The sequence below is a fragment of the Staurois parvus genome, unplaced genomic scaffold (genome assembly GCF_062004578.1).
Source record: "Staurois parvus isolate SC_StPar_1 unplaced genomic scaffold, SC_StPar_1.0 ptg000280l, whole genome shotgun sequence".
Lineage (NCBI taxonomy): Eukaryota > Metazoa > Chordata > Amphibia > Anura > Ranidae > Staurois > Staurois parvus.
In genome coordinates this window covers 108,501-124,659 of record NW_028318076.1, presented here as the reverse complement: position 1 = coordinate 124,659, position 16,159 = coordinate 108,501, and the positions used below count along the sequence as shown (strand labels likewise).

The window sequence follows — 16,159 nt, the reverse complement described above, 5'->3', positions numbered from 1 at the left end:
TCACGTCCTATTGTACACAAGCCATACGTGCCTATGTCAGAGGTGACCCCCACTTCCCAGCACCCACCCCCAGGTGTCATTCAGAACTCCCACCGCTACCATGCGTGCTTACTTCTCTCCTTGTAGATCCTCCTTCTTCCTCCCACAGAAGGAACCTTGATGACATCACACGGTCATGTGACTAAGGCTGCCAATACGCAGAATGCAGTACCGCCCATGGCTGGGCTAGAAATCATCAGGAAGTGTCCGGAGCGGAGCCGGGTGAGAGTCCGACAAAGACGTAATCCGGGATCTGGCAGTACTCCCGGCTGGTGACGGCTAGATCTAGTCACGTGACTGCAGTGTCATCCTGGGCATGTGTACAGCGATCACACACTGATCATCCTATCACTGCCCCGCCTCTCGATCTTCTCTCCGGTCACATCTGTCCCCATGACCCTGAACTCCCAGATCTAGATCTGTATTCTGCTCAGTGATCGCTGATTGCTGGATCAGTAATGTGGGATATTGACATACAGATCAGGATTCCGGAAACACGAATGTATGACTTCTGAGTGTCCAGATTGCTCACATTGCTGCATATATAGTGGATGAAACGTTCAGTATGCTGACTCGTGTTATTCCCTCTCACTACAACAACACAATGGGGCTGATTTACTAAAGGCAAATAGTCTGTGCACTGTCTCTACACCTGAGGGGAACATGCAAGGAAACATGAAAAACATTTTTGCTTGCACATGATTGGATGAAAGAAATCGGCAGAGCTTCTCATTTCAGAGCTTCCCCTCAGATCTAAAGCAGCTGCACCTGTAGAGCACAGTATACTTACCTTTAGTAAATCAACCCCGATGGATCACATCCTCATCTACGGTATATCATACATATACAAAGGGCGGGGCTTAGTGTGCCCTCCACAACGTGACCCTCCCCCACTACTACACACACCAGTCCTCTGCTCCATCACTGAGCTCATATTCACATTTGCCCAGTTTAGGCTCTTTATTGTTTGCATTTGTTGGGTTTGTACAGGAGTCTTTGCAGGCATCTGAGGTGTGAGTGCTTTTTAAAAAAAATATTTTTAGCTCTATTTCCTTGGCCTCTGTGACTGTGTCCAAATCTTACCTATCTTACCACACCTTCAATGTCACTCACAACTCTACTTCCTCCTCTCCTACTTCTCTTACTGTCGGGTCCCCCACAAGGTTCTGTCCTTGGACCTCTCCTATTGATCTACACTTCTTCCTTGGGTCAGCTGATAGCTTCCCATGGTTTCCAATCCCATTTCTATGCTGATGACACACAAATCTATCTCTGCTCCTCAGCGCACCACATCAGTTTCCTCACGTATCATCGATTTACTAACAGACATATCAGGCTGGATGTCACAACACTTCCTAAAACTCAATCTATCCAGAATTGAGCTCATATTTCCTCCCCCACGTGCCTCTTCCTCTGAATTCTCTGTCAGGATCAATAGCACAACTATCAACCCATCCCTGCATGCCAGGGTGCTAGTGGTAACCCTGGATTCTGAACTATCCTTTCAGGCCCACATCCAATCCCTGTCCAAATCATGGTGCCTAAACCTTCCCAACATCTCCAGAATATGCTCCTTCTTAACCAATGACACCACGCAGCTCCTAATTCACTCCCTGGTTATCTCTCGCCTCGACTATTGCAACTCCCTCCTCATTGGCTTACCTATACATAGGCTATTCCCCTCCAGTCCATCATGAATACTGCTGCCAGGCTCATCCACCTTACCAACTGTTCAGTGTCTGCTACCCCTCTCTGCCAATCTCTCCACTGGCTTCCACTCGCCCAATGAATAAAATTCAAGATACAACAACTTACAAAACCATCCACAACTCTGCCCTCAGCTACATCACCAACCTGGTCTCAAAATATCAACCAAAGCACTCTTTTTGATCCTCCCAAGACCTTCTGCTCTCTTGTTCCCCTGTCACCTCCTCCCATGCTCACCTCCAGGACTTTTCCCAAGCTCCTCCTATCCTATGGAACTCCCTACCCCAATCTGTCCAGCTACCTTCTGCCATGATCGCGGCGTCAGACCCCAGACCTTCTCACCAAACTCGTGACCGAAGGACTGGCCAATCTGAAACCGCGATGTCATGTGGGTAACAATGCCACACCCAGCTGCACCCTGCACAACGATTTTACAGCTAATTGGACCACAATCAATGTACCGGCAGTTTGAGCGATTGTTACTGGGTCAGGTTAATTACGCAATTAACCCTTCACACTGCCACCACCTCCTTTTTGTACAGAGAAAGAGGAAACTTGGCGATATCAGCTAAAACACTATAATGATTGAGGTAATCATCTGTATAACACCGCAGGCCGGTTATACAGAGGGTTAAACAAACACAGTAGCGTTCTTTTTAGAGGCAGGAATTCATAAATTGCAATTAAGAGCTATAGAAACAGTTCAGCACTTTCAGAAGGAAAGATTTATTACTAAAAGGTCAAATGGGTGCAAAAAAAATATTTACAGAAAAAGATGTAACTAATATATATATAAATATACAGAGAACAACAGCACAGCAAAGAGATAATAGAAAGGAGGTTTAAGGGTTAAAGTACTTGCCAAAGTCCTGGGTTAGCAGATCAAGTTTCAGAGCAGATGGATGCTTTGATCTCCCTCTGTTTTGATGGTCAATGGGAGAATTCTTCATCTTCCCTCTCTTATGCCTGACAGCCCATTTTGTAGTTCCCTAGCAGGGGGTGTCTTTGAAGTCCAGGACCAATGCCCCGTTTAGGGAGGGATCATCGGGCGGAGCCCTAAACTAGAGCCAAAATCTCCCGTAACTCATATTTTGGCCCATAACTTTCCATCTGCACAAGTGACATTCCACCCGCGGATAGATTATTATGCAGACACGTCTGAGGATTGATTAGATGTGAATTATGAAATTATACACTGAACAGTTCACGAGATCTACTTTTCTGTTTTCCTATGTATTCAAGACAATGCGAGTGACCTATGAAATTGTTTATCTCCTCTTAGCCAATCTGACGATATGTCTGGTTTTTATGTAAGTCTCTCATATTCCAAGATATGAGATGGGAAAAATGGATTTGTAAAAGTGTTTATCTGATTCGTGCTTAGTTGGAATGCCTTGAACTCAGGTGTTTTATCGCTCTGGGCTCCCTGCTGGCTCTAGCCTGCCAGTGACCCACAACCAGATGTCACTATGGCTGAAGAGAGAGGAAGGGGGAGAATGAGGGGGGGGGACATGGCGAACTCTTAACAAAATGGAGGCTGCGTCCTTCACTGTGTGTACGCTGGTTACACCTTCTATTCTATCCACCTTTAGACGATCCATGAAAACCTTTCTCTTTAACTGCTTCCTATACTGTGGACGGGTAGTAGCTGCAGGCAAAGCAACATACCCGTACGTCGCTTTGCTCTTCCTGGTTTAGAGCTTGCATGTGCACGCTTCCACCGATGACTCCCATTGTCATTCGTTGTAGGAGGTGTATGTCAGCAGGTCTCAGCCAGTGAATGGAGATGCAGAGCTAGCTGGTTCTTCTCTCCCTGGAACCATTTTGTTCATCACACATGAGTAAAAGCAGCAAACTGCACCCACACACATTAGATAGAAACATTTTAACCCCTTGATTGCCACATTTAACCCTTTGATTGCCCCCTGCCAGTGCCATTAGTACAGTGTCAGTGTACAGTATTTTTCACTGATCACTGTATTAGTGCCACTAGCAATGTCAGATAGTGTCAGGGTCAGTTAGGGTCCCTCCCAGCTAGGGTCAGCTAACATTAGATTGCCCGAACGCTATCGCACTCATGTTATAGGTTGCTGATCACCCCCATTACTAGTAGAGTGTTTGTACGGATCAATATATTGATCACGTATAGAACTATACCAGTGTCCCCTTAGTATTAGTGTCCCCAAAAACACAGTGTTAACAGGATCATCTCCGTTTGCTGCCAGCACTAGCATTTAGCCCCGACACTCCCCCCCACCCCTAACAAGAAGTGCAGTGTCAGTATAATTTGTGATCACTGTCACCTGTAATACATTGCACACAAAACCGCAGTGTTCGCAGAATCAGGCCTGATCTCTGCCAGCACTAGCAGGTGAATTTTATTGACGTTAAAACTTTTATGTGCCTAACCCTCAACGTGGGCATTACAAAAAGAATGAGTTGCGGTTGTATTGGTCCGCAGACCCGATTCATCATATGTCCGTGTTCTCTGCTGCCATGGCCAGGCATAGATATGAGACGATAATGCGCTTCATGCATTTCAGTGATAACACACTCTGTCATTCTCGGGGTGACCCTGAACATGACAGGCTTTACAAAATTCGGCTCCTCATAAACCACCTCACTGAGAAAATTGAAGATGTGTATACACCCCAGCAAAACATCTGCATGCATGAGTCCCTCATTCACTTTACTGGCCGCCTTGCATTCAAACAGTACATCCCAAGCAAGCGTGCCAGATATGGGGTCAAATAAGCTCTGTGAGAGGGCCACAGGCTATATGTACACATTTAGGGTTTATGAGGGAAGAGACAGCAAAGTAGAGCCCCCCGACTGCCCAGACTACATGGGGAGCAGTGGCAAGATAGTTTGGGACTTAGTGTCTTGTTTGTTCTGTAAGGGGTACCACTTATATGTAGACAATTTGTATACAAGCAACGTGTGACCTAATCGCCGGGACTTCCCCCAACGGCTTGTGAATACCCGACTTAGAAAGGGGGAGAAAGCCTGCTTGAGGAATGATGAATTGCTCGCAGTGAAGTGGAAGGACAAATGGGATGTTTTCGTCCTGTCTTCCATTCATGCATACGCGACAGTCCAAATTAGCACGGTATCTGGCGTTGTTGAGAAACCCCTCTGTGTCCAAGACTATTACCCTAACATGGGAGAGGTGGACTTCAGTGACCAAATGATGAATCCATACCTAATTTCTCCCGAAAGCTCGACACTGGTACAAATTGGTATCTATTTATTTCAGTTGGCTATATATAATGCTTTTGTAATTTACAAAGCAACTGGACAAAGTGGATCCTTCCTAAAATTTCAGTAAGCGATCATCAGGGCCCTTTCGTATTCCAGAAGATGCTGTGGCCCAATCCTCAAATCCAGATGCAGTTAGCCGGCTGCATGAGAGGCATTTTCCAGATGTCCTCTCTGGTACCCCAACCCAAAGGTCACCGCAAAGAAGATGTAGTGTTTGTAGTAGACACAAAATAAGACGCGACACCCTCTTTTTTGTCCCTCCCGTCCTGGCCAACCTGGTCTCTGTCTCAAGGACTGCTTCCGTCGCTACCATACACTAGTGGAGTATTAATATAGGGTACAGCACGGCACAGTTCAGGGCACATATTCACCATTCTCACAAGATGTTAGATAGTCAGGAAACTGTCCATCACATTTTGGGAGACCCGAAACTCAGAGGTTGTTACAGAAAAAGTTAAAAAAAAAACAACTTTTTTAAAAAAGTTGTTTTTATTGAGTTTTATCGAGTTGAGTTGTTCTATTGTTACTTTGTTTTATTGTTAACCATTTGTTTTACAGGAACACCATTCATTTGTTGGTTTATTGAGTTAATGTTCTATTGTTACTTTGTTTTATTGTTAACCATTAATGGAAAAAAATGTGGTGCACTATCTCAACATAAATAGAACCATAAGCTTTATAAACAAAGTGACAGTCCAAGAAATTTTTTTTTTCTCCAATAATAAACGTCCAATCCAGTATATGTTGTGTTATCATGCAGCAATAATCAAAACCGTGCTTGACTTGTGACCCTACTCCCTGCTCACCTTGACCATTGACCTATAGATTATAATAGGCCAAAAACCCGCTTTATAAGGAAATGTGTCTCCAAATTTCTGATTCGTGATGTGTTTCTTCCACATATTATTCTTCTTTAAACTCCAGATCCGTGCAAAATAAACAAAAACATACCATAGTACAACACTGTTTTATATAACAAAAAATTAAACGTGTTACGTTTGGACTATCACGGTGTTTCTAAAGCCAATGGTTCTATTTATGATAGCGCACCACATTTTTTTCATTTATTTAATTTTGAGTGTGAGTACACCAGAGTAGTGAGTGCAGCAATCTTCTTCCCTGATATTATTACTATAGTTGGAACATAGCAGCATATAGGTTTTTACCATTTGTATTGTTAACCATTGTTTTCTTTGCAGGAACACCATTCAACTGCAGCACCAATCTGTTTATTCTGACAGCAACAGTAACTTAGTCTCAGAATATACATAAATCAGTGTGTACAGCACTGTTGGATGAGATTTTTCATCCGCAGTTAAAAAAAGAGCATATATGCTGAAGCATGGGGGCCTGGGGTGGCCAGTGGGTGGATGAACCCTATGCTTTGGCATATATATTTAATAATATTTTTGCGGCACATACAGTGGATATAAAAAGTCCCCCCTGTTAAAATGTCAGGTTTCTGTGATGTAAAAAATTAGACAAAGAAATAATTTCAGAACATTTTCCATCTTTAATGTGACCTCTAAACTGTACAACTCAATTAAAAAACAAACTGAAAGCTTTTAGGAGGGGAAGTAAACATAAAAAACTAAATTAATGTAGTTTCATAAGTGTGCACACCCTTAAACAAATACTTTGTTGAAGCACCTTTTGATTTTATTACAGCACCCAGTCTTTTTGGGTATGAGTCTATCAGCATGGTACATCTTGACTTTTCCTTGCAAAAACACTCCAAATTTGTCAGATTGCAAAGGCATCTTCTGTGCACAACCCTCTTCAGACCACCCCACAGATTTTCGATCGGATTCAGGTCTGGGCTCTGGCTGGGCCATTCCAAAACTTGAATCTTCTTCTGGTGAAGCCATTTGTTGATTTTTTACATCACAGAAACCTGACTTTTTAACGGGTGTGTAGACTTTTTATATCCACTGTACTTCAATACAAAAGTTGTTTTATTGAGTTACTGTTTTATTGTTAACGATTGCTGTTTTCTTTGCAGGAATGCCATTTAGTTGCAGCACCAGCTTGCTTATTCTGACAGCAACAGGGTCTTGCTCTCAGAATATACTTAACTGTGTGTTGGTAGCTCTGTTGGATAAGATTTTTCATCCGCAGTTAAAAAAAAGAGCATATATGCCGAAGCATGGGGGCCTGGGGTGGCCAGTGGGTGGATAGCCCCTATGCTTCAGTATATATTTTTGGCAGAGATTTCTTCATCCACATCGACCAATGTGAATTCTGAATGCCCACCATTAGAAGTGGGTGGATGCAGGGCAGTATATTCTAATGGTGGGCATAGCACACACTTTTTCTAGCAGAGATTTCTTCTCTTTTTTTCATTCAGTCCACAGGCTACATAAAAAAACAACAACATAGCATATATACCCAACAAGGACCAGCGAAATAAAATACTGGTACATCACTGGACTTTGAGTGGTTATACCAGGATGATGCCTGCAGCGGCTTTCATGTAAAATCAATCCCAGTGGCTAATTAGCTGCAGGATTGCTTTTACAAGCAGTAGGAGATGATGCCCCCCCTCCCCCACTGCCTTCCACGGCTTTCTCGGACAGTCCCGTGCCATCGGGGGAACCTGGGAATGTAGCAAGTGTTTCTGCCAGCTGACCATAGAGCTGATTGGAGACCGGAATGGTGCCAATCATCTCTATAGTTTAAGAAATCGGAAACTACGAGCATTTCATCACTTCAGTTTCGCAGGATATAAACAGCGCCATTTGTAAATTGGGAAAGCATCTGATCACACCGATCTTGGTTTGATTAGATAATGTAAGGGCAGAGGAGATATCTAAAGTCTGATAGACCCCAGATTTCTCAAAAAAGAATATATGTCAATGCCCATTAAAGTTCCAGGGCATATTTGCATTCCCTGTGATAGCATTAAAAGTGATAATAAAAAAATGAAAAGAACAGTGTAAAAATAATTTAAAAAGATCAAAATTTCTAAAAAAAAAAAAAAAATCACCCACTTGCACGTACCTGCGTGCGCGAGCGTTGATCCCATGCCAGTATGTAAAGAGCGGTTGCACCATGCAAGTGAGGTATCACCGTGAACGTCAGTTCAAGGGCAGTAATTCTAGCACTAAACCTCCTCTGTAAATCTAAAATGGTAGCTTGTAAAGGTTTTTAAAACATTGCCTATGGATATTAAAAATGTATGCAGTTTTTTCGCTATTGCATGGGGCTTGCACAGTTTTAAAGCATGCCATATTTGGTATCCATCTATTCGGCATACCATCATCTTTTATAATTTACCAAATAATTGGCCAATATATTGTGTTTTTTTCATTAAAAGTTAAAAAAGTGTATTTTTTAAAAAAAATTTGTGTTTGAAAAATCGCTGCGTGAATACTATGTGACATAAAAAATTGCAGCACCCACCATTTAATTCACTAGGGTGCCTGCTTTAAAAAATATATAAAGTTTGGGGGTTCAAAGTAATTTCCTAGCAAAAAATACAGATTTTTTTCATGTGAACAAAAAGTGTCAGAAAAGGCTTGGTGTTCATGTGGTTAGAAAAGTGAGTGATGTGTGGCATAAACTTCTAATGCTGGGAATAAAATGTCCCCCCCCATGACCCCTTTTAGGAAAGTAGACACTCCAAAATATTTGCTGAGAGGCATGTTGAATCAATAGAAGAATTTATTTTTTTACCACAAGTTTTTGGAAAATGACAAAAGAAAAATATATTATTTTTTACACAAAATTGTCGCTTAAATGATTCATTGCTCACACATGCCATGGGTATATGTGGAATTACTTCTCAAAATACATTCTGCTACTTCTCCTGAGTATGGGGGTACCACATGTGAAAGACATTTTGGCAGTCTAGCCAAGCACAGGACCCCAAAATCCAACAACCACCTTAAGGCTTTTAAAGGGCTTTATTTCCTCATTACACTTCCTGACTACCTATCACAGCTTTGGAGGCAATCAATATACACTTATTGGAATTTTTTTACCTAAAAGACATGTAGCAGAGTACATTTTGGCCTAAATTTATGGCTAACTTTGAGTTTACTATATATTTTTTATAGCCGAAAGTGAAAAATATAGTTTTTTTTTCAAAATGTTCAGTCTATTTTTGTTTATAGCATAAAAAATAAAAAGCGCACAGGTGATAAAATACCACCAAAAGAAAGTTCTATTTATGTGAAAAAAAGGACATAAATTTTGTTTGGGTACAGCATTTGTGATAATTGTGCACTTAGACACATGGATGCTGACAACCATTTTGTTAAGGTCTACCATCTTGTATCATGATCTGAAAATATCATTCTCACTTTGTCCAGTCCTCCCTCCCTTTTGTATGGAAAGTGGTCTGTATGTGAACTGGGGTCACAAGTGCATAAGGCAAACACTTTCCTTGGCCCGGTCGTAAAACCATAACTCAGTCGGTCACTTGACCTGCAAGCATTACAGCAGGGGCCATAAAAACTTACATTTTCTTTCTTTATTTATTTCAGGTACTTATATAGCGCATGTCTTTGGAGTGTGGGAGGATACCAAAGTACTCGGAGGAAACCCACGCAAGCACAGGGAGAACATGCAAACTCCATGCAGGAGGCGCCATGGTCGGGAATCAAACCCATGACCCATTTACTGCAAGGCAGATGTGCTAACCACTAAGCCACTGTGCCCCCCTACATCCCACGAGTCATTTTTCATACAGATTCATAAACTTCAGCAGGAACTAGGGCACATTGATATAAAGAATATATTCAGATAGGTCATTTTAATACAAGTCACATGACACCTTACATCCCTATGTAGCGTCTACAAGAGGGTAGAAAGCAATATATTTTTATCCGAAGTGGCAGGATATGCCATATTTGGTATCAGGACGTTCGGAATATGATTCTGCATATTAATCTGCCAGTTGCTAGGATGCTACCTGTACCTATTGAAGGTTATTGACCAGGGTATAAACTTGGAAGTGATTTGGTCATAGCCTGGGTCCCCGCCTAACACCCATCCCCAAATGAGGCGATTGGCTCTTTGCTTCCAAGAGACACCCCTTTCAGATACTAGAAAAAAGGCTGACATGCCTGGAGAGAGGTAAGAAGAGATTTTTCCCTTTTAACACCAGGATCCATCTGGGAGAAAGGCAACCTTTTTGTTCGGACATTTGGACTCTGCTCAAACCAAGGACTTTTGCAAGTATCCTACCTTCTGAAACTGCTTTCTTTTATTTCTCTGTTGTTTTATTACTCTTTTTATCTATATATATATATATATATATATATATATATTTGTTACATCTTTTCTGTAAATATTTTAATTGCACCATTTTGACCTTTTTAGTAATAAATCCTATTTTCTGAAAAGTGTTGAAACTGTCTCTAAAGCTTCTAATGCAAACTAAAAGAATCCCTGTCTCTGAAGAGTGCTACTGTATGTGATAATCTCTGAATACATCTGTTTGCGGTGGCAGTGTGTATACAGACGCTTATTCTAATAGCATAGTGTTACTGCTAAGATTTGTGAGTTTCCTCCTTCTCTGTAAAAAGGTGGTGGTGGCAGTGTGAAGGGCTAATTGCGTAATTAACCTGACCCAGTAACAAGCGCTCTCAGGCTGCTGACACATAGATTGTGGTCCAGCGAGCTGGAAAATCTTTGTGCAGGGCGCAGCTGAGAGTGGCATTGTTACGCAAGTGGCAGCGCGGTCTTAGATTGGCTGGTCCTTCAGTCACAAGTTGGTGAGAAGGGCTGGGGTCTGATGCCGCGCACCGTCACAGCATTGCATGACCACACAATTACCAGTTGAAATAGTGCAGCACCAAATAGCAAAAAAAGGCCTGGTCAGGAAGGGGGGCAAATCCTGAGGAGGGCAAGTGTTTAAAGAAGCCTGTCCTGCTTCTAACTAGTAAACTGCCTTTTTTTTCCTCCATCAGCTCATCCCCCACAGCGAACACCTTTTGTATCACTCAACCCTTCCTCTTAGATTGTAAGCTCTAACGAGCCGGGTCCTCTGTTTCCTCTTGTACCAAATTGTATTGTAACTGTAATGTCTACCTTCATTTAGTAAAGCGCTGCACAAACTGTTGGCGCTATATAAATCCTGTATAATAATAATAATAGCCAATGGAAAGCTAATTACTAGGGAAAAATGTGCAGTATGTGTATTTTGTACCCTTCTTTGTACGTTTTTCAGGCACTCCCATTTAAATCTATTTGGGCCACAAATACCTCAGAAGATGCTCATGTACTTTTTTGAGCTTCAGGCCACACTAATCTCATGTGTGAACAGGCAGAATGGAAAGCCATGGGACTTTGGATGTTGAGTGTTTTGGAGCTTCAAACTATAAAATGCTCAGATATGAATGGGGCCTAAGATCACAAGGTACTTAAACCCTTCCCACCGACACCTCCCGGCCCTTTAAGAGGTCCTAAGAGCCAGAAGGCAAGCATTCCAATCATGTGACCGCTGTGATTAGCAGCTCAAAAAACTCCTGATTGCAAGTATATATCGGATCTTTCGGGTCCCTGCCAGTAACTGTGCTGGGAGTGCGCAGGGCATATGCTCTCAGTACAGAAAACTGTTTGCCTAGGGCCACATATATGCAGCGTTAAAAGCAGTAAAGCCCACCTGCTGAGAGACCACATACACTATATTGCCAAAAGTATTGGGACGCCTGCCTTTACACGCACATGAACTTTAATGGCATCCCAGTCTTCGTCAATAGGGTTCAGTATTGAGTTGACCCGCCCTTTGCAGCTATAACAGCTTCAACTCTTCTGGGAAGGCTCTTCACAAGGTTTAGGAAAGTGTCTATGGGAATGTTTGACCTTTCTTCCAGAAGCTCATTTGTGAGGTCATGCACTGATGTCGGACGAGAAGGCCTGGCTCGCAGTCTCTACTCTAATTCATTCCAAATGTGTTCTGTTGGGTAAAGGTCAGGACTCTATGCAGGCCAGTCAAGTTCCTCAACCCCAAACTCGCTCATCCATGTCTTTATGGACCTTGCTTTGTGCACTGGTGCGCAGTCATGTTGGAGCAGGAAGGGACCATCCCCAAACTGTTCACACAAAGTTGAGAGCATGAAATTGTCCAAAATGTCTTGGTATGCTGACACCTTAAGAGTTCTTTTCACTGGAACTAAAGGGTCAAGCCCAACCCCTGAAGAACAACCGCACACCATAATCCCCCCCTCCACCAAACTTTGCACTTGGCAAAATGCGGTCAGGAAAGTACCATTCTCCTGGAAGCTTCCAACCCAGACACATCCATTGGATTGCCAGACAGAAGTGTGATTCGTCACTCCAGAGAACACGATTCTACTGTTCTAGAGTCCAGTGGCGGCATGCTTTACACCACTGCATCCAACGCTTTGCATTGTACTTGGTTATGTAAGGCTGGGATTCAGCTGCTCGGCCATGGTAACCCATTCCATGAAGCTGTCTACGCAGTGTTGTGCTAAACTGAAGGCCACATGAAGTTTGGAGGTCTTTAGCTATTGACTCCGCAGACAGTTGGTGACTTCTGCGCACTGTGCGCTTCAGCATGTGCTGACCCCGCTCTGTCATTTTACGTGGCCTACCACTTCATGGCTGAGTTGCTGTTGTTCCCAGTTGCTTCCACTTTGTTATAATACCACTAACAGTTGACCGTGGAATATTTAGTAGCAAGGATATTTAATGGATGGACTTATTGCACAGGCGGCAACCTATCATGGTACCACGCTTGAATTCACTGAGCTCCTGAGAGTGACCCATTCTTTCTCAAATGTTTGTAGAAGCAGTCTGCATGCCTAGGTGCTTGATTTTATACACCTGTGGCCATGGAGATGATTGAAACACCTGAATCCAATGATTTGGATAGTGTCCCAATACATTTGGCAATATAGTGTATGCACAGGTATGTGAGCTAGTGGATTGACATCTATACAAAGAATCTAAGCATGACATAGGAAATTGATAGCCAATGGCCAATTGGCTATTGTATGCACAGATCATTAATAATATTATCAATACGTCTTATGTTCTATATCAGGAAAGAGACATTTCAGTGCTGATTTTTTTGTTTTATTTAGGGAACAATTCCTTGCTCTGCTGATTGATACAGTGTGGCAGTGTTTGAATGTGGCACATATGGCACATGGCTACCCAACTTTGTAGCTCACTAGACACTTTACAGTCTGATTGTACAATCTCCTTTAAATCCAAATTTGATTGTACATATATTGCATGGTCAGATTGTAAGTGTAATGACCCTTCGAGGGATAATTTTTTATCGTTTTTTATTTAATTCAGTAAACCAGAATTAAAATACTTTTTTTTTTTACACATTAGATAACATTTGCTATATGCACAAAAATTGAATATGGTGTCTTAAGATATCATACAAAGGTACTGATTAAAATAAAATGTATGATTTATTTTACATTCCTTTGTTATTATATCTCTAGATAATATTTGCACCAAAAAGTTTAGTTCACAAAAATAAATAATGCACAGGTGTAGAATTGTTTGTCTGCATAAAATGAACATTTGAATCATTGAAAGTCTAAACTGATGAATCATTATTCATCTCTGCCTGTAATGTTTTCCTCAAAAAAAGCTAACACATTTAACCACTTCCCGACCGGCCGTTGTATATAAACGGCCAGACGGAGGCAGTGCAGGGTCGGGTGGCCGTTTATAAACGGCCTCCCCACACCCTGCTTGTGCGCGCTCCCTGGGAGAGCGCAGCACCGCAATCCAGTGCCCGCTGTGTCCTCTGGACACAGTGGAACACCGATCGTCGGACGGGACCTCTGTACGAGGTCCCAATCATGTGATCGCTGATTGGCCAATCAGTGATCACATGCAAAGTAGTAAGCAAGATGTCACTTGTGACATCATTGCTTACTACGTGTGAAATCTGTGAATGATCACAGAGGTCACATGGTACAAGGCTATTCACAACAGTCTTGTATCATGTGACAGGCTGTGACCAATCACAGCTCACTCAGCACTTCTCAATGACTGCAAGAATGCAGACAGAGAGAAAGAGAAATGATTGCTTTTACATCCTATATGGGTGTAAAAGCAATCAGTGTAAAAAAAAAAAAAAAAAAAAAAAAATCTTCATTACCCCCCCACAAGTAGTGACACTTTACTGCTAGGGTGACAGTATGCAAAAAAAATAATAAAAAATAATAATCTAAAAAAATAAAATAAAAATGTAAAAGAAAATGTTTAAAAATTATAATTTTTGGTTAGAAACTAATTTGGATTTTTTTTTTTTTTTACTAAAAAGATAACGGAATAAATTTTGACCAAGATTTATGATGAAATATTATTTATTTGCAAAATTTTATTTAAAAAAAAACACTTTTTTTTCAAAATTTTTGGTCTTTCATTTACATAGCAAAAAAAAAAAAAATCCCAGCGGTGAATAAATAGCACCAAAATAAAGCTTTATCTGTCTCAAAAAAATGGTAAAAAATTCATTTGGGTACAGTGTTGCATGACCACGGAATTGTCATTCAAAGTGTGATAGTGCTGAAAGCTGAAAATTGCCCTGGTCAGGAAGGGGGTAAAAGTGTCCGGTCTGGAAGTGGTTAAGAGTCTGTGTTTAAACCTCTGAAAGTGATGGATATGTGAGCAGAGTGTGTGTAAATGGTTGCTTGCTTTAGCATACTGCTATTTGTACAGCCCCAATGTTCTGTCTAGAGCCTTGTTGATTCACCTGTAGATGAGAACCGTGATTTTTACTTCAGCAATAATAAATGCAGTTTCCTGAGTTTATTAAGTTATCATTTATAGCATTGCCTGCTGGAAAGTCCAGCAATCCAAATCCCATTTTTTTTAAAAGTCAGAGCTCATCCTTTTGTTGCATTTTATATGGTATCTCAGCTCTGTCAGGTCTCACAATGTAGGTCTTATTAGAATTATGTCTTTGTTGCTCTTTCCTTATAAGTCCTTGGTTCTGTAGATAACCCAGCTGGCAGAAGGCAGGTATTTTCCCATGCAACAAAGGAAACACAAAGCATGAATCTACAAAACAGAAAGAAAGTGAAAACCAAGAGCACATTAATAAAACTTCTTTCACAAAAAAAGTCCAACACAGCAAGACTGAACATTAACAAGAAAGTTGGCCATACATTGATTGAAATTCAGCCGTTTCAGTGGGGACCAGTTGAATTCTGATCAGTGTGTGGCTCTCCCTGCTTGACAGAAGTAAATCCTTTGTGTGGATCTCTTAGTTTTTTTTCCTTCAGGCTGTGGTGTATGGCAAGCTTTAAACAGGCAACCACTCTAATGTACAGAGTACAGTATATAGGTGGGACTTAGCAGGTATTGGTAGTGGTAAATCATGCACAAGGCAGGGACACTCGGGGACAGTCCAAGTAGGTCCAACACAGTTTCCATGCAGGAGGGTTTTGCACAGAAAGTCCATAGCAAAAACCAGAGCTTGACAAATTTGCTTAGAATGTAGGAGCCAGCTAAAACAGGAGCCAGTTTTTTAGCGTAACGTGGGTTGCCAGCGCCCAGGACTTCACGCGATACGACTTGCCACATGATAATCACAGCAAATCCACACCATGCTTTAGTCACCATCGAAAATAACAGCACCTGAACCTGCAGATTGCGATCACAGTAATTTTGCTACGATCCCAAAATGCCCAGGTGTGAATGGAGCCGCTCTGGTTCACACATATGCGATTCTGGTTTCATTTTGAAACTCACAGATTCACATGACAATCTAGATATTTTGTGTTCCTATTGAGGTGGCTCACACAGATGCAATCCACATGCATTGTATTTTGAGTGCAATAATGAAAATGATCGTATGTGAGTTTGTAGCAGTGCATTCCAGAGTCGTAAGAGAGAGTAGAGTGGCATGTGGAGATAAGTGTTCACATGGGATTGCTATTGATAGGAGTTTTTGCACTGAAGTCTATGGGAGGCATTCTCACACTGAAGTCTATGGGAGGCGTTTTCGCACCGAGGTCTATGGGAGGCGTTTTCGCACCGAGGTCTATGGGAGGCGTTTTCCCACCGAGGTCTATGAGAGGCGTTTTCCCACCGAGGTCTATGGGAGGCGTTTTCACACCGAGGTCTATGGGAGGCGTTTTCACACCGAGGTCTATGGGAGGCGTTTTCCCACCGAGGTCTATGGGAGGCGTTTTCCCACCGAGGTCTA

The 16,159-nt window shown here is 41.9% G+C and overlaps 2 protein-coding genes and 1 long non-coding RNA gene across 5 annotated transcripts in view; 1 reads left to right on the top strand and 2 right to left on the bottom strand.

Annotated features, from left to right (window-relative positions):
• Window positions 1–327, bottom strand: part of TXN2 (thioredoxin 2) — a 46,063-nt gene extending 45,736 nt beyond the window's left edge. The window contains exon 1 of the mRNA XM_089681829.1: window positions 113–327. Coding sequence (XP_089537955.1) covers window positions 113–166 — 54 coding nt within the window. The 5' untranslated portion in view covers window positions 167–327. The remainder of the gene's footprint in view (window positions 1–112) is intronic.
• Window positions 106–10,355, top strand: LOC149458707 (uncharacterized). The gene is made up of 2 exons (XR_016313391.1): window positions 106–261; window positions 9,495–10,355. It is a non-coding gene; the product is annotated as an uncharacterized LOC149458707 (long non-coding RNA).
• Window positions 10,356–13,037: 2,682 nt separating this feature from the next.
• The window catches only part of FOXRED2 (FAD dependent oxidoreductase domain containing 2), a 29,435-nt gene continuing 26,313 nt past the window's right edge, over window positions 13,038–16,159 (bottom strand). For all 3 annotated transcript variants that reach the window (XM_089681826.1, XM_089681828.1, XM_089681827.1), the window contains one exon: window positions 13,038–15,009. In XM_089681826.1, the coding sequence (XP_089537952.1) occupies window positions 14,828–15,009 (182 nt within the window). In that variant the 3' untranslated portion in view covers window positions 13,038–14,827. The remainder of the gene's footprint in view (window positions 15,010–16,159) is intronic.